General features: G+C 37.5%; 1 protein-coding gene, 1 long non-coding RNA gene and 1 other non-coding gene across 13 annotated transcripts in view; 1 reads left to right on the top strand and 2 right to left on the bottom strand.

Annotated features, from left to right (window-relative positions):
• TEX15 (testis expressed 15, meiosis and synapsis associated) overlaps positions 1-19,198 on the top strand; it is a 100,187-nt gene that overhangs the window by 47,834 nt on the left and 33,155 nt on the right. For all 10 annotated transcript variants that reach the window (XM_042934463.1, XM_042934461.1, XM_042934462.1 and 7 more), the window contains 2 exons: positions 495-660; positions 16,167-16,404. In XM_042934463.1, the coding sequence (XP_042790397.1) occupies positions 495-660; positions 16,167-16,404 (404 nt within the window). The remainder of the gene's footprint in view (positions 1-494; positions 661-16,166; positions 16,405-19,198) is intronic.
• LOC122217476 lies at positions 513-5,500 on the bottom strand. Of its 2 annotated transcripts, none has more exons than XR_006201522.1 (3): positions 5,441-5,500; positions 2,918-3,019; positions 513-634 (listed from the first exon to the last, which is right to left on the bottom strand). It is a non-coding gene; the product is annotated as an uncharacterized LOC122217476 (long non-coding RNA). The 2 variants fall into 2 exon arrangements; XR_006201523.1 differs by lacking the exon at positions 5,441-5,500 and adding an exon at positions 3,380-3,614.
• Positions 2,258-2,365, bottom strand: LOC122218773. Its single transcript, XR_006202104.1, has one exon. It is a non-coding gene; the product is annotated as a U6 spliceosomal RNA (small nuclear RNA).

Genomic DNA, 19,198 nt, shown 5'->3' with positions numbered 1-19,198 from the left:
ATCCATACCATGGAATACTTAGCAATAAAAAGAAACCATCTACTGAAATAACAACTTAGTTGGATCTCAAAGGGATTATCTTGAATGAAAAAAGCCAATGTCCATAGGTCACAAATACAAAATTCTACTTAACAAAACATTCTCGAAATGACAAAGGTATAGAATATGGAGAACAGATGAGTAGTTTTCAAGACTTAGAGGCAGAGAAGGGGAATAGGGTTTTCAGTATGATTCTGTTTATAAAACAGTAAGGGAGATCTTTGTGGTGATGAATCTTGATTATAGTGGTTGCCATGAATCTATATATATGGTAAAATTGCATAGAACTATACACACAAATACAAGTATATGTAAAACTGATAAACTCTTAAGATCTGTGGATTGTACCGATATTATTTTTCTGGTTTTGATATTATAGTTATATGTCATTGTGTAGATGTACAAAGATGTAATTTTAAAGTCAAATAACCACTTGCCCTTTTCTTTATCTTTAGCTTACTTGTCACCTTGTTGCACCAACACTAGAGAGTATAGTTTCATACATGATACTCTTAACCAGTGCCGGCTTGATGTAGGCTGTGATCTACAATCATCATGGCAGTTTGGGGATACAAAACTGGTTCACAATGAGGATCTGGAAAAAAAATTTACTTCTAAGAGGTAAGTTATTACGACCTAAAAGTTGAGATTTTTTTTTCATTTTTACTATAAAGTTTTATATAAATTAGTAATTTCTACCATTTGAGATTTGGTAAGTACCACTACAAAAATAAGTACAGAGATTATTTATTCATTATTTTATTGGCTTCTCATGGCCTTGTGTAATAGTGAAGAGCTAAGTGTGATATTTTGGTTAATAAATTTTACAGGTTAACGTAGCCAGATTTCAGACACTTGTAGTTTTTTAATCCTGATAAATTTTTCAGAAGCATATATCAGCACATTTATTGAGCAGCCATTTTATAGATTCTTTGTGCCTCCTGCATAATATAAAACAGCAGTTAAAGAATTCAGAAAAATGGGGGCACCTGGGTGGCTCAGTCGGTTGAGCATCTAACTTCGGCTCAGGTCATAATCTCACAGCTTGTGAGTTTGAACCCTGAGTCAGGTGCTGACAGCTCAGAGCCTGGAGCCTGCTTCAGAATCTGTGTCTCCGTCTCTCTCTACTCTTCCCCCCACTTGTGCTCTCTTTTTCAAAAATAAACAAACATTAAAAAAATTTTAAAAAGAATTTAGAAAAATAACTTTTTTTTCCTTGACTCAACCATTCAGAGACTTAGTTGATGTTTTAATTTGGCAAGATTATATCTGGCTATTTCCAGCTATTCCACTAGAGCCACTATTTTTTTTCTTCTGAAAAACTTTTGAGTATAGTTAACACATAGTATTTACATTAGTTTCAGGTATACAACTCTTTCTGATATTAATTTTTCAAAAGTACTACTTGTACTTTTTGGGAAGGCATAATCCATTATGTTGTTTTGATAAGAAAGAAGAAAAACATATGCAATTTCTCATAAACATTTTGCATTTATAGGTCTAGATCTTATGTGAATACAATATAGCTTTTTCATTTTCTGAATTTTTCTCCTTTATCAATTTGCATTTAATGTAAAACCTAACTGTAGTTTGATGCAAGACCCATACTTAGAACTCATTTTGGAATGTTTTTTGTTTTTTTTTGTTTTAAAATTAATTACTCTTGACTCAAACATACATACCCCCTGGTATCACTTTGAGAGAATTGGTGGGAATGACAGATATAGTTGATAGCATATTCTTTCATCTAGAAACCACAGTTTTGAGCAAAAGTAGAATGGACTGGATATATCCTGCCACTTCCAAATTGAAGTAATAGTTTGATCAAAAATTAATTCCTGGTATTGCTCTTTGATTTTGGTTCTTTTAGGCTTTTTAAAATTTTACCCTTTTTTGTAATGCCCCCCTGCCCAACACTTAATTTACAACCTCTTAAAGTTAGCAGAGAAATTAGAACCATGCAACAAGACATGTAAGAACATTGCAAATAACCAACAATATAGATTTATTGGTTTCTTAGGTATTTGCCCAGTTAGACAAACTCATTTGTTTCCCATAGTACTTTATACTCATTTTTCTTACTACAAATATTGGTTTTGTGAGATTCTCCTGTATTGTGAGTTTTATCTCATTTGTGTTTATGTCCATAGCATGAAACTGGCAACACAGTGGGCACTTAATTGTTAAATTAAGTTAAATTTTTCTTTCTTTCTTTTTTTTTTAAGTGGAATGTTTCACCAATTTGCATATCATCCTTGCACAGGGGGCCATACTAATCTTCTCTGTATCATTCCAGTTTTAGTGTATGTGCTGCTGAAGTGAGCACAAATTTTTATTTCATTTTTTAAAACTCCATAGGTTTTAAAGGGCCCTTAATTAACCTTAAGGCACAAGTGGGAATAAAATAAAAGGAAAAATAAATAAGAATGGTTAGCAGAAATCAAAAAAGAATGAAATCTTGCCATTTACAACTACGTGGATGGAACTGGAAGGTATTACGCTAAGGGAAATTAGTCAGAGAAAGACAAATGACTTCACTCATATGAGGACTTTAAGATACAAAACAGATGAACATAAGGGAAGGGAAGCAAAAACAATAAAAAACAGGGAGGGGAACAAAACATAAGAGACTCCTAAATATGGAAAACAAACAGAGGGTTACTGGAGGGGTTATGGGAGGGGATGGGCTAAATGGGTAAGGGGCATTAAGGAATCTACTCCAGAAATCATTGTTGTACTGTATGCTAACTAACTTGGATGTAAATTAAAACAATAAAAATAAACTTTAAAAAAGAATGGTTAGCAGAAGAAAATAATAGAATGAAAAGAAAAGGTATAGTAACATTGACTGCTTTTGGCTTTTCTTTTTATCACTCACCTTGGAGGAGTTAATATGTCTATGGGCTCAGCAAAAGCAAGTATCTCCAAAAGGACACTAATTTCCACTTCTTATCTCCATTCCATCTATCACTTCTTAAATCTGAAATAGGTAAAAGTGCTAATAATCTAAACATCTATGTATTCGATCATTCATTAAACATCTGAGTGCCTATTGTGTCAGACACTATTTTTGATACCCTCAGAGAAAATGAGTGTTTTTTCCTCAGCCTTAAAGAGTTCACATTCTAGTTTAGAACACATTCAGCTAAATATAAAATACAGCGTTATCATAAACATACAGGTGCACAGATGAGGGACTGATTATTCTTAAGAATTTTAAGAGATGCTTTAAAGAATTAAACTTGAGCTGGTATTAGTGGGTAAAAGAGAAACTGAATTATTCTTAAGGCCATTGCCTTATTTGTATCAGTTTGACCCTTTTTGTTTTAATATTACTTACTTTTAAACATTTCAAATTTATTGAAAGGATATCATTTTAAAGATTGTCAGTACCCAACTTAATGTTATCGTTGAATTAGTACTTGACATCTCCATTTCTGTCTCACCCCAGATGTAGTCTGAGCCGTCTGTGGTTTACTTCATTTACTTTAACGGTAATTGATTCCAAGGGTGGGCTGAACTAAATCAGTTTGGGTCAGTAACACACTGAAGATGGATTGACGTGGGGGTCTCTAGGAAAGAGAAGCCAATCTGATGTGAACAAGGAAGCATTTTGCTTAAGCTACTGATAGCACCACTGAGGTAATAAAGAGACTAGTGTTAGGACGACCTTAAAGCTGAGGACAGCAGGATAAAGAGATGGAAAAAACCTGGATCCTTGATGACATCTGGAGCCACAGAATCCGTCAACCCTGATAAAAGCTGCAAGATTTCTGAATTTCTTTTTATAAGAAGTCAACTTATTTTTAAGCCAGTTTGAACAAGTTTCTGTGCTTGAGGCCAACAGCATTCCAGCTGATACTGAATTTCGTACTGGGACAGGGGTACTTGCAAGTAAGAGATTGTATACTATGGATTTAACTTGGAGAGAGGGCAGTAAGGGTTCCAACTTGAGATGTTGGTGATATTCCCTTATACTTTGGGGCATAACCATTTGCTTCCTGAGGCTGTGGTTTGGAAGGAAATTATACAGAAATTTGAGGATATTGAAGTGCCCTGACAGTGTCCTACTTAGACCCAAAAGACCTTAAACATTCAGATTACAGATTTGGTAAGAAAGATTCTTTCCTCATGTGGTTTCACAGGTCAGCCTCATAAAATTAGATTGAGGTAAAGAATTCATCTTTTCTGAAGTTAGTTTGAATTTGGGATTAGAAAAGAGATTTAACAGGAGATAAGTATGCTATAGAGCACATACTTTCAACCTTCCCGATACCTTCTTTAAGGATTTTCTACTGGGTAAATGGAAACTACTCAGGTTTATACAATAAAGGTATTTTTTAAATGCAATTTGGGGGAAGAAATGGATAGTTTCTAATTGGAATGCAGTAGGTAAAGGCCATTCCAAATTCAGAGCCTTGGAAGATGGGAAGATTTAGAGGCTTGTTGCCAGGAGACAAAGTCCTAATTGCAACCATTGTCTAACCGTGATCTTGCTATGGTTACTAGCCTTTAGAATTTTGAGGGTAAAAAATACTAGCTGCTTCTTTTCAAAAGGACATACTGTGTGCTAAGGGCCAGTTAACACTGACCACTGCTGTATCATGGTTTACTTTTCTGAATTTAATTGTAGTTACCCTATTTTTTTCCTTTTACCAATGTATTTTGGGTGTAGATAATAATCTTATAGCTGTATTACCTTAATGGATGTTAACTATAGGGATCTATATCCAGACCTGTTGGAAATGAAGGCATGTTAGTCAGATCATGGATCTGAAGTTAGATGCAGTAACTGGATGACATTTTGGCTTGTTCCCTTTTTGTGAGGTAGGTTGAAGGGTTTTGTGTGAGCCTAAGCATTTTTGAAAGTGTATGTGTTAGAAGAAGGGTGTGTGCAAAGGGTAACCAAGTTAGTAGACTATAGTCTTTCTAACAATTCCAAATCATCTTACATAATTTAAACTATTTTTTTTTTTTGTCCTATTCTCCTTTATTGGTTTACTGATGTACAGGCCTGGTCTGTATGGTTCACTAGGATACTGTATGAGACCTGCCTGGAAATCCTGAGATGAAGGCAGTGTCTCTATTAAGGACCGCAAGCAAGGAAGCTATAGGTCTAGTTCCTGCTTGGCAGCCTTCTTAAGACTTAGAGGAGCCAAAGATAAAAGTAAAGCTATAGACAGCAGTAAGGAGAGTCAAAGCAAAGAAACTTGAATCCTTAATATTTTGGGGGAACTGAGTAAATTCAGAATCTGCCTTCAGTAGGCAGCACAGTGCATCCCCAAAAATGCCCACATCTTGATTCTTAGAATCTGTGAATATGTTATTTTACATAACAACAAAGACTTTGCAGATCTGATTGCGATCACAAACCTGCAGATGGGTGATTATCTTGGATTACCTGCGTGAGCGCAGTTTCGCGATATGAGCTCTTAGAAATGTAAGAGGAAGGCAGAATGGGTCAGAGAGGAGACAGGAAAAATTTCAGAGGGATTCAGCCTGCTTTTCCTGGCTTTCAAGATGGAGGAAAGGTGTTATGACTCAAGGAATGCTGGTAACTTCTAGAACCTGGGAGCAGCATTCAGCAAATAGCTAGAAAGGAAATAGGATGTTAGTGCTCCGTCTGCAAGTAAATTTTGCCAACAAGTGAAGAGATCCTCCCCCAGAGCCTGAGACAGGAACACAGTTCAAATGCCACCTTTATTTTAACCTGATGAGACCTACATTGGACTTACGTCTTACTTAACTATAAAATAAACTTGATTTGTTTTAATCCACTGAGTCTGTGGTAATTTGTTCTAGCAGCAATAGAAAACTAATACCTGCCTTTATCATCTCCAGACTTCTTGTGTGAGTTAGAAATTATTTTTTCCAGGGCTCCCGGGTGGCTCAGTGGGTTAACCATCCAACTCTTGATTTTGGCTTAGGTCATGATCTCAGAGTTTGTGGGATTGACCCCCACTTGAGATTCTCTCTCTCCCTCTCGCACTGCCCCTCCCCCACTCACACTCTCAAAATAAATATTAAAACATTTTCCCTCTAGCTTTATTGAAATATGATTAACATATAACATTGTGTAAATTTAAAGTATATAATGTGATGATTTAATACATAGGTTATGAAATGTTTACCATAGTAAGGTTAGTTAACTCCTTTTACCTCACATCATAAACCGTTTTGTTTTGTTTTTATGGTGAGAATATTAAAGCTCTTTTCTCATAGCAACTTTCAAATATACAATACAATATTGTTAACTGTAGTCACCATGCTGTCCCATAGATCCTCCAAACTTATTAATCTTTCAACTGAAAGTTTGTACCCTTGACCAACATCTCCCCATTTCCCCTAAACCCTAGGCCTGGCAACTCCCATTCTATTCTCTGTTTCTATGAATTTGATGTTTTTAGATTCCACATGTAAGTCAGATCAAATGGTATTTGTCTTTCTCTGACTTACTTCGCTTAACATAATGCCCTCAAGGTCCATTCTTACGTCACAAACTGAAGGATTTCCTTTGTTTTATTGGTGAATAGTATTCTATGGTGTGGGTGTGTGTGTGTACCCCATATTTATCAATACATGTGTTGATGGATACTTAAGTTGTTTCCATGTCTTGGCTATTGTGAGGAATGCTGCAGTGAACATGGTGGATACAGATATCTCTCTAAGATAGCAAGTTCATCTCCTTCAGATACATACCCAGAAGTGGGATTGCTTGATCATATAGTAGTTCTATTTTTAATGTTTTGTGGAATCTCCATACTGGTTTCCATAGTGACTGCACCAATTTATGTTCCCATTAACAATGCATCAGGGTTCCATTTCCTCCACATCCTCACCAGCACTCTTTATCTTGTCTTTTTGAGAATAGCCATTCTAACAGATATTAGACAGTGTCTCATTGGGTTTTGATATGCATTTCCCTGATGCTTAGTGATGTTGAGCAGCTACCTTTTCATGTACTTGTTGGCCATTAGTAGATTTTCTTTAGGAAAATGTCCATTGAAGTTCTATGCCCATTTAAAAAAAAATTTTTTTAATGTTTATTTATGTTTGACAAAGAGAGAGAGACAGAGCATGAGTGGGGGAGGGGCAGAGGGACAGAGAGGGACACAGAATCTGAAGCAGGCTCCAGGCTCTGAGCTGTCAGCACAGAGCCCGATGCAGGGCTCGATCTCATGAACCTCGAGATCATTACCTGAGCTCAAGTCAGATGTTTAACTGACTGAGCCACCCAGGCGCCCCGCCCATTTTTTAATCAGATTGTGTTTTTGCTTTTGAGTTGTTACGTACCTTATGTATTTTAGGATATTAACCCCTTACTAGATACATGGCTTGTAAATATTTTCTCCTACTCCGTAGGTTGTCTTTTCCTTTTGTTGGTTCTTTCTGCTGTGCAGAGTATTTTAGTTTGATATAGTCCCACTTCTTTATTTTGCTTTTGTTGCCTTTGCTTTTGGAGTTAGATCCAAAAAATCATGGCCAAGACTGATGTCTAGGAGCTTACTGCTTATGTTTTCTTCTGGGAGATTTATGGTTTCAGGTCTTACAGTCAGGTCTTATATCTGTTTTGAGTTAATTTTTATGAGTGGTGTAAGAAAGTAGTCTATTTTGCATATAGCTGTCCAGTTTTCCCAACACCATTTATTGAAGAGACTGTCCTTTTCCCATTGTATGTTCTTGACTCCTTTGTCATAAATCAATTGACCACATATGCCTGGGTTTATTTCCAGACTCTATTCTGTTCCATTGATTTATATGTCTGTTTTTATGCTAGTACCATGCTGTGTTGATTACTATAACTTTATATTATCATTGAAATCAGGGAGCATTGTGCTTCCAGCTTTGTTCTTCTCTCTCACGATTACTTTGACTACTTGGGGTCTTTGTGGTTCTGTATAAGTTTTAGGATTATTTATTCTATTTCTATGAAAAATGCCATTGAAATTTTGGTAGGGATTGCATTGAATTGTAGATTGCCTTGGGTTGTATGGGCATTTTAAAAATGTTAATTTTTCTAATTTCATGAGCATGGAATATCTTTTTATTTGTGAGTTCTTCACTTTGTCTTAATAGTGATAATAGTGTCTTAATAGTTTTCAGTGTACAGGTCTTTCCCCTCCTTGATTAAATTTATTTCTAGGTATTTTCTTCTTTATAATGTAGTTGTAAATGGGGTTTTTCAAAAAATTTTTTTTTATTTTTTATTTTCATTAGAGAGCATGTGAGCAGGGGAGGGGCAGAGGGAGAGAGAGAGAATCTTTTTTTTTTTTTTTCAATATATGAAATTTATTGTCAAATTGGTTTCCATACAACATCCAGTGCTCATCCCAAAAGGTGCCCTCCTCAATACCCACCACCCACTCTCCCCTCCCTCCCACCCCCCATCAACCCTCAGTTTGTTCTCAGTTTTTAAGAGTGAGAGAGAGAGAATCTTAAGCAGGCTCCATGCTCAGCACAGAGCCCCGCACTGGGCTCCATCTCACAACCATAAGATCATGATCTGGGCCAAAATCAAGAGTTAGATGCTTATCTGACTGAGTCACCCAGGCACCCCTCTTCTCTTCCTGATAGTTGTTTTTAGCTTATAGAAGTGTAACAATTTTCCATATATTGATTTTGTGTCCTGCAACTTTGCTGAATTCATTTATTAGTTCTGAGAGTTTTTTGGTGGAGTCTTTAGGATATTCTGTATATAATATCAAGCCATCTGCAAATGTGACAGTTCCAATTTGGATGCCTTCTTTTCCAATTTGGATGCCTTTTATCTCTTTTTCTTGCCTAATTCTTCTAGGTAGGACTTCAATACTATGTTGAATGTGTAGAGAAAGTTTGAATTCTTAGTAGGGCAAATTCTTCATCTCCATTTCTTTGTGCCAGTTATTAGAAGTTTACTAGATACCTCTGGTGGAGTCATGTTTCCCTGATTCTTCATAATCCTCTTAGCTTTGCATAGGTGTCTGTGAATTTGAAGAAGTGGTCACCTCTTCCAGACTTTATACATTGAATGTTGGTAAGTGTAGACTTCACCTGCAAGTGGGGGCAGGGTACCACGGCTTATGGTAGCTCCAGATCTGAGGGGGTGGATGGGAACTCATTGGATTAGGTCTTGGCCTGCAGAGTATTGGCAGTTTTGTGGTCCTTGGTGAGTGTTGCCAGACATTCACATAACCTGCATGAGCTCTTGGGGTTCTCATGTCTTCTCCTGGTCTGTCAGCTAGGGACCAGAGCAAGCAGCAGTAGTGGCCTGAGTCTGTCATGCGCACACACTCAGTTGCAGGTGCCTATGTTGTAACAGGGGTCAGCTGCTAACACATGTAATGGTGGAAGTCAGGACAGGCAGCACAGGCCAGCCACCAGCATGTGTACCGGCAGCTGGATCTGGCTGTGTTCACTACCATGTCGGTTGGATCTTGCCCTGGACACATAGCAATGTGGAGGTCAGTGATGGAGATTGGGCCAGAGGGTATGCAGGTGCATAGTTGGGAGTGGCTATAGGCCAGCGACAGAAGACAGGGCTTAATCTGGCCCCACATGCAGCCGTAGGAGCCTTCACTATGGATGTGGTCTGATGTGGCTGCAGGATCTCTGCATGGTGTGTACACAGCATTTTAGGCTGGTGACAGCTGTTTACCCAGTAGCATATAAGTACACAACTGGAGGGGGCTTGCCCTGAGCACCTGCATGTTGGTGAATGTCAGCTGCAGGAGTCTGCATGGGTGTGTTACACTCTCGGAGCCAGAGGGTCTTTGGCTGGCTGCTGGCAGAAAGTGGGTAGAGAGACTTGGGCAGCTGGTGTCAGCAAATAGAAATAGGTGGGTCTGAAACTAGTGAAATTTGCAGGGGTATGCCACAGCTTTGTGGCCGTTGGTTTCTTCAGTAGTGAAAGCTGCTAGTGTTTGCTGAACAAGTCAGTAGGAAGGTGGTTGCTCCTGTTGTATGGCTGCTACAGGTAGCCTCTCCTTTTCTTCCTTGTTCCCAGCAGTCTCTGTATGTCTCAGCTTTGCCGTTCTCTGGTTGGGTAAAACCAAAGCAGATCCTTGATCCTTCGTGAAGTGCCCCAGAGGGGTAGGGAAGCTGGTTACTCACCTCACTCTCACTTTTCTGGTGAGGGGAACTCTTTTTTACCTGGGAAATACCCTTTTGGGACCGAGAAATGCCAGCTTGATTTGTGCGCTGATACAGGCACACTGAAGCTGTTCGTCCTTCCCTTTTTGTGCAATTACTCTCAGTTTTTTTTGTGCCACCATGTTGCTGCAGTTTCTTAAGTGAACGCCAAAGCTCTGCCAGAGCTGTTTTTGTTTGTAGGTAGCTATGTAATTGTTGATCTTTTCTTAGGGGGCCAGAGGGTGGGGTCTGCTACTCCACTGTCTTTGTGACATCACTACCCTTGAATCAAAGATGTACTTCTGTAAACTTAGTTAAATCCCCATTTTTCTTAGCTTGACTATGCTTCATTTCATGTATTCTGCTTTTTGCCAGCTAGACATTGATCACCTGTCAGCAATCTGATGGATTTGAAAACATTTAAATTCTTTTTCCAGCCCTCCAAAACCAGTTACTTCATTTTATTTAAGTATTTCCTAAAGCACATACTTAACTGAATACTCTCATTCTCTCCTCCACATACCCTAGTAGCTAAGTAAATAGCATTCTTTTATTTCCACTTAAACTTTGAGATAATGATATACTTAAAGTATTTCATTTACTCAAAAAAATTCACTACCTATTATATACACGGTATCTTGGAATCTGTTCTGTATAATGTAATTAACTGTGACTTGGGCATTCTGTCTGAGGCACTTATACCTTGTACTCTGTAGTAGTTAATTTCAGTAGATAAACATCATGGTAGCACACCATCAGTTCTAAGTTCATGGTCTTCCAAAAGATACCCAGATCATATCTTGTTTCTACCATTCATTTGTTGTGCTGTGTTAACTTATACATCTCTATCCATGTGAATTTTCTTAGCTAATAAGTCTTTTACATTTATTTAATTAATGTATAATCAAATAGTGGCTAAAAAAATAATGATCAACCCACAACCAAGAGTATATCTGCAGATTTAACATTTGACTACTGAGTTGTTTTTGAACTTTGCACTTCAGAGCTTTAAGTATCTGTAGGATACAGGGGCTGACAGATTGTGACACTTCTCCCTCATCAGCATTGTGGCATAAAAACAGAAGAAAATATTTCTGGAAAATTATTCTTAACTGTTAGGTATTTTTTATATTTAAGATAATATAAATATCATGTTGGCATAGAATCTGCCTGCTTCTTGGTAATGATGCAGGCAGGCTGGGTCCTCAACCCTGGAGAGGGGTCCTGCAGGACCATCCAAGAGGATGCTTGGCTTTGGGCAGGATGGAAATCAAATGTCAGCCAGGAAGTGAAAAAAAGAGTTTATTGAATAGCATTAAGTAACAGGCAGAATACAGCAGATGGAGAATGAGTCTTACCCCTTGGGGTTAGCATTTATACTGGAAAAGGGTAGAAGGTATATTTTCTTACAGGAGTCCAGGGTAGGATTTAATCAAAGGCAAGTGACAGGTGAATAATAGGTGTTATTTTCTGATCATCGAAGGTAAGGATTTTTTTTTTATGTGTTTATTTATTCTGAGAGAGAGACAGAGCACAAGCAGGGGAGGGGCAGAGAGGGAGAGAGAGAATCCCTAGCAGACTCCACACCGCCAGCACAGAGCCCGATGTGGGGCTTGAACTCACCAATTGTCATGACCTGAGCCAAAACCAAGAGTCAGACACTTCACCAACTGAGTCACCCAGGCACCCCAAAGGTAAGGATTTTGATGCCAAAATTTGGCGAAGGTTTGTTTGAAGCTAATGTCCTGGAACGTGTTTAGGATCTGAGTCTCAGATGTAATCAGATGTTTGGGGGCCTAGGACAAAACTCCTAGAATGATTAACCTTCTTGTTTCCCACTTAGGGTGGGAACATAGCTTCTTTGGTTTATTGAGATGCAAAAATATAGAACATGAGTAAATGGGGCCTCGCAGAAAAACAGCAGAGGCAGATCCTTTCTAAAAATGGGGTCTCATGGGGCGCCTGGGTGGCTCAGTCAGTTGAGTGTCTGACTTCGGCTCAGGTCTTGATCTCACAGTTTGTGAGTTCGAGCCCCACATCGGGCTCTGTGCTGACAGCTCCGAGCCTGGAGCCTGCTTCGGATTCTGTGTCTCCCTCTCCCTCTGCCCCTCCCCCACTCATGCTCTGTCTCTCTCTTTCTGTCAAAAATAAATAAACATTTAAAAAAATGGGGTCTCTTCAGCTTCTCTCTCTCAGTAATAAGTCACGTTGTATGTATTAGATCTTTATATTCTTATTTGATTACATGTTACTACAAACACAAAAGACTATTCAAATTTATTTAACCTGTGGTATTTGAAATGGAAGTCTTGAGACTCAGAGCTTCTGTCATTTAATAAATTGACATAGCTCCTAGTGTCTGATAACTCTGAAGAACCAGCCTTTTAAAAAACTTCTAAAGACACTGGAAAAATAAATAATCCAATTTAAAAATGGGCAGAACACATGAACAGACACTTCTCTAAAGAGGACATATAGCTGGCCAACAGACAGATGAAAAGATGGTCAACATCACTTATCATCCAGGAAATGCAAATCAAAACTACAATTGAGATATCACCACACACCTATCAGAATAGCTAATATCAACAACACAAGAAACAGGTGTTGGCAAGGATGTGGAGAAAGGGGAACCCTCTTGCACTGTTGGTGGGAATGTAAATTGATGCAGCCACTCTGAAAAAATTGTATGGAGGTTCCTCAGAAAGTTACAAATAGACCTACCCTACAATCCAGCAATTGCACTACTAGGTATTTACCCAAAGAATAGGAAAACATTAATTCAGATGGGTATATGCAGCCTTTGCTTATTGCTTACAACAACCAAACTATGGAAGCAGCCCAAGTATCCATTGAAAGATGAGTGGATAAACAAGATATGGTGTATATACAATGGAATATTACTCAGCCAAAAGAGTGCAGTCTTACATTTGCAGCAACATGGATGGATCTAGAGAGTATAAAGCTAAGCAAATTAAGTCAAGTCAGAGAAATGGTACCATAGAATTTCATTCATAATGTGGAATTTAAGAAATAAAACAAAGAAACAAATAAAAAAAAAAGACAAACCAAAAAACAGACTCTGAACTATAGAGAACAAAAACCAGAGGGGAGGTGGTGGGGGGATGGGTGAAATAGGCGAAGGAAATTAAGAGAACACTCATCTGAGGTGCCTGGGTGGCTTGGTCAGTTAAATGTCCGACTCTTGATTTCGACTCAGGTCATGATCTTGTGGTTGTGAGATCAAGCCCTGCGTCAGGCTGCACACTGAGTGTGGAGCCTGCTTGAGATTGTCTCCCCTACCCCTCTCTCTGACCCTCCCCGACATGCACGCATGTGTGCACATATACTCTCTCAAAATAAATAAATAAACATTTTTAAATGAGTACACTTATCTTGATGAACACTGAGTAATACATGAAATTTATGAATCGCTATATTGTACAGCTGAAACTAATACAGCACTATAAACTACAGTGGAATTAAATTATTTTTAAAAAACTTCTATAGACTAATTTTCTATTGCTCACCTTTATCTAAATCATATGTAATCCTAAATGTTTTTCAAATGTAATTTTGAAAACATGTATTGAAAACAAGGAAGTATTTATCAGTATTATAACTAATACAAGTGGGGCCTCAGTGGCTCAGTCAGTTGAACGTCTGACTCTTGATTTCGGCTCAGGTCATGATCCCAAGGTCATGGGATTAAGCCCCATGTCAAACGTGGAGCCTGCTTATGATTCTCTCTCTCCCCCTCTCTCTCTAAAATAAAAAACAACAATAAAAAAATAACAAATACAAAACTTGGGAATATTTTCTACTTTATAAAGGTTTTTAGAGTCCTGGGTCAAATCTTTACTAGGTTATATTTTTACATTTTAGTCAGACCTTTAAGAGGATATAATGTTAAGCTGATACGATGACTAGGTAACACAAAGAATTATTCGACCCAAAATGTCAATGGTGTGTGCCACTTCTGCGAAACCCTGCTCTAGGATTTACGCGGTATACCTTCATATAACGTTATATTTGTGTGTAGTGTTAAGAACCTTGCAACAATGAACATTTCCTTCCTTCCTCCCATCCTTTGTGCTGTTGTTGTTAGTACGCCCATGTGGGAATTCCTTCTAGGTATGCTCAGAAAGCTTATGATGTTCCAGATTCTAGGAAAAACCAGTTGAGAAATTGGGAAAACAAAAAAATAATTCTTCTGTGAGAATTAAACCTTATCAACATGGAGATCTTAGTGTTTCATAGAATCTACTGATATCAAGTTGAAAGCAAGAGCAGGAGATGATGATACATGGAGTTGAAAGTTAAGGTTGCCATTTCCAGGGCCTGGGACAGAGTGGTCATGATATAATCAGTCAGTCTTGCTTGTAACTGTTGCCATGTGTTTTCTGGTCCTGTGTAATGTAAACAGTTATTCATACAAATAAAATCAACATCAATATGCCAGTGTGCTTGGTATACTTTGTACAGACTCTGTGAGTGCCATTCCAGAGAACTGTTGGGAGCATGTGGTATTCAAGAATAATTTTCTTTTTGTGGTATACACATTACTTTTTAGGTTCTGAGGTTCTCCACTGTGATGATCATTTGGAATCCCACTTCCATTCTATTCTAGTGATCAAACCTCTTTTTTATATCACCTGACTTGGCAGTTGTTGCTGCTGCTACATCTGAACAAGCCATATAAAATTCCCTTTCGAATCTGCCAATTGGGAGATACAAGTTTTCTATGTTTAAGTAGTTCTTGTTGCAGAGTACAGTCAAAATTGCAAGAATGTATATACTTCAGGGGCACCTGGGTGGCTCAGTGGGTTAGGCGCCTGACTTTGGCTCGGGTCATGATCTCGTGGTTCATTAGTTTAAGCCCCACGTCGGGCTTTGTGCTGACAGCTCAGAGCCTGGAGCCTGCTTCCGATTCTGTGTCCCCCTCTCTCTCTGCCCCTGCCCAGCTCACACTCTGTCTGTCTCTCTCTCTCTCAAAAATGAATTTAAAAATTAAAAAATTATTAAAAAAAATGTATGTACTTAAGATTACAATCAGTTTTGAGTAGGATTCATAATTTTCTTCTGTGATAGGAGTACACTATAATCAAATCCTAGATTATTTTTTCCAGCTGTTATATGAATCCCTGAGAAATAGAGAATGTCCCTAATAATTTACCATACATGTGTCTCTATATGTACTTAGGAAATGCATGTTAAAGAATCTTTATAAAAAAAGAAAAATGTATGTTCTTTCATCCATAGCACAAATAGGTGAGACTCTGAGCTCTGGAACTTAACAGACAAGAGTTCCCATATATAATTGCAACTCTGTCATCTTGCTGCTTTGGCAAGTTTAATTCTCTGAACTTCATATTCCTCATTTTTAAAATGAGTATAACAGGGGCTAGGGAGACTAGGGAAAAAATGGGCATAACAGCAGCAATTAAAAAATAACAATAGTCAATTGCTCAAGGGTTCAGAAAAAAATTACGAAAATGCATGTAAAAGTTAAGTCTTAACATATTGGGCATATTAGCAGCATTCAAGAAATGTTAGCCCTTATTATCACTGGGCTATACGGAATGTAGTCCATAATCCTGGATGAGTAGTTATCTACTTCATGAATTCTTTCCTTAGATGATTTTCAGCCTAACTTGTTACAATAGAATAGTGGTGCTTCTTAAATTCTTTTTTTAAATGTTTATTTTTGAGAGACAGAGTGCCAGCAGGGGAGGGGCAGAGAGAGAGGGAGACACAGAATCTAAAGCAGGCTCCAGGCTCTGAGCTGTCAGCACAGAGCCCAACGCAGGGCTCAAACCCATAGACCGTGAGATCATGACCTGAGCCGAGCTCGGACACTCAGCCGACTGAGCCACCCAGGCGCCCCAGAATAGTGGTGCTTCTGAATGTTATCAGTGATTCTCTTGCTTTGTAACTGCAGTAAGTCGAAATGTTTATTTTCTCCTTGAAAATTCTGTCAATATTCTCACTTAACTTACACACAGTTTGTTTTGCTTTAGGTCAGAGATGCGTGAGAGTGGAAGACATGGCAGAGAACTTGAAGAACATTTCTGCTTTTTAGCACTTACTCAGAATGATGTGGCTGAAATATATCAAAATGGGATAAGTACCAGAGCATCTACATTCAAGATATTAGGAAATCCTCTTCTTGGAATTTATGTATTTAGACATGTTGACATTGCTTTGAATTATGCTCACAGTAAAAGCATTACTGTAGAAAGTATTATAATTTTTAAGGTAGGTAGCATAAAACAAATACTAAATGTTATATTTAGTTGCTTTAAATTGACCCAGACATATTCTCCTTTCAGTCTGAATTATTAGTGTTCTTAAGTTGCATTATATAAAATAAATCATACGTATATTATTGTCATCATCGTCATTTGAAATTTTCCCCTATTTCTGACTTTAGTTGGGTATGCAGCATAAAACAAAACTCCCAAGTAAGCAAATTCAGCCTGTATCATCTTTGTCTTTATTTTTTTCTCTGTCTTAAATGACGCTTTTCTCTTTCTTCCTCTTGTTTAGACCATAATTAATACCACAGTGCTTTAAGTGTTTTTTTCACAAAACATTGGTTACAGAATTCTGACTTAAGCTAAAGTTACTAAATTCCTACTGTTAATTTTTTTTAAGTTTTTATTTATTTATTTTTGAGAGAGAGACAGAGAGCACAGAAGGGGCAGAGAGAGAGGGACAGAGAGAGAATCCTAAGCAGGCTCTTCACTGTCAGCACAGAGCCTGATGTGAGGCTCAGACTCACAAACTGTGAGATCATGACCTGAGCCAAACACTTAACCAGCTGAGCCACCCAGGTGCCCCACTAAATTCCTACTCTTTTAGTTAATAGTATTACACAATGTTAATTTCTTTTTGTTTTATTTTTTAATTGAAGTATAGTTGACACAGTGTTACATTAATTGCAGATTACAACATAGCAGTGTTTAGTTTTGCCATGTTTATTTAAGGTTTAACATTTGGAAAAACTGGGGCGCCTGGGTGGCTCAGTCGGTTAAGCGTCCGACTTCGGCTCAGGTCACGATCTCACGGTCCGTGAGTTTGAGCCCCGCTTCGGGCTCTGTGCTGACAGCTCAGAGCCCGGGGCCCATTTCAGATTCTGTGTCTCCCTCTCTCTGACCCTCCCCCATTCATGCTCTGTCTCTCTCTGTCTCAAAAATAAATAAACTTTAAAAAAAAAAAAAAACATTTGGAAAAACTGGATACACGTATATATAGGACCTCTGAACTAGTTTCAAAACTAGCAACTTTTCTGAAAGTCTAAAATTACTCAAAATTGAAAAAAATAAGTCTTTCCAAATCTTAAGCATCAACAAATTGGTTAAGATAGACTTTTATGGTTAAATTTAGCTTTGCCAGGACTACTAAATTCAGAGTAGGTAGTCAGGATCCTCAGATTTGTAATATAGGATGTGTGTACACATAAAACCAATGCTTCCTTTGGAATAATTCCTTATGTGCTTAGGCCTCGAATATTATCAAATTAATAAAGCATAATTTATTTTTATATTAAAACAATACATCCTGACTTTAGAAAATCTGGTGCATACTAAGAAGCTCCAAAGAACTCATTAATAACCAGTTAATTTTCTTGTATATCTATACCTAGTCTTCTGTTTATGTGTGCAAATATGCATGTATAATTGTAATTAAAATGTATTCTTTACATACTATATCACTTTTTTCACTGATTATAAGGTAAACATTTTTAATTGCATTAAATAAGTATTTTTCTCTAATAACCTTTTGAATAACTACCCAGTATTCTACTATATAGCCTTACCATTATTTGCACAACAAATTTTAAAATTTGGGGATATAAGTTACTTGCTTTTGTGTGTGTGTGTGTTTTATGTACTACTTTGATCATCCTTGTAGGTATATTTTTATGCCTATGATTATTTGCTGTGAATTAATTGGTTAATTCCTACCTAGGAATAAGATTAGGAGCTGTAAAAGCTTTTGATATGTAATGCCCAGTTATCCTGAGAAAGGTTGTACTGATTGACATTTCTATCCACAGTGTGTCAGAACATCTGTTATATATAGTATACTTTTTTAAAAAAGTCTTTGCCAGTCTTATATGTAATAGTTTCTCATTGATGATTCAGTTATTTTTGCAGTCACTGCTGAGTTTAAACATTCTGCATATATTCATTAATAATATTTAGTGAGTTGGCTATATCCTTTGCCGTTTTGGTGTTTTCTTTTTTTTCTAGTTGATTTGTAGACATTATCAATTCATTAAAGCATATTGTGTGAGCTAGGCTTTTCTCTGGACAATATTTTATCACTTAATGTTTTCTTTTTTAAAAAATAAACTTTTCCAATTTATAATAAATTTAAATGTACAGAAAAGTTACAAAGAAAATACAGAAAGTTCCTGTACACAGTTCACTCAGCATCCCCCTATTGTTAGCATTTCACATCACTATGACACATTTGTCAAAACTAAGAAACTAATACTGTATTTGTCAATTATATTTCAGTAAAAAAGTAAAAGTTAAAAATAATAAAATAAAAAGACTAACAGAGACTAACATTGGTACAGTACCGTTAACTAGGCTACAGACTACCTTTTGCCAGTTTTTCTATTGTTTTTCTTCTCTTCTAGTACCCAAATGCAGGATACCACATTATATTTAGTTTTTTAAATTATGAATGAATGTATTATTATATTAAAAAATAACAATAATAGAATTGCTGAATTTCAACATTTTTTTTTTTTTATTTATTTTTTGGGACAGAGAGAGACAGAGCATGAACGGGGGAGGGGCAGAGAGAGAGGGAGACACAGAATCGGAAACAGGCTCCAGGCTCCGAGCCATCAGCCCAGAGCCTGACGCGGGGCTCGAACTCACAGACCGCGAGATCGTGACCTGGCTGAAGTCGGACGCTCAACCGACTGCGCCACCCAGGCGCCCCTAGAATTGCTGAATTTAAACGTTTATTTATTTATTTTGAGAGAGAGAGAGAGCAGAAGTGGGGCAGAGAAAGAGATTGCCAAGTAGAC

This window comes from Panthera leo, chromosome B1 (genome assembly GCF_018350215.1).
Source record: "Panthera leo isolate Ple1 chromosome B1, P.leo_Ple1_pat1.1, whole genome shotgun sequence".
In the NCBI taxonomy this organism is placed as follows: Eukaryota; Metazoa; Chordata; class Mammalia; order Carnivora; family Felidae; genus Panthera; species Panthera leo.
The sequence above is the reverse complement of the archived record's forward strand: the minus strand, read 5'-3'. Positions and strand labels throughout refer to the sequence as shown.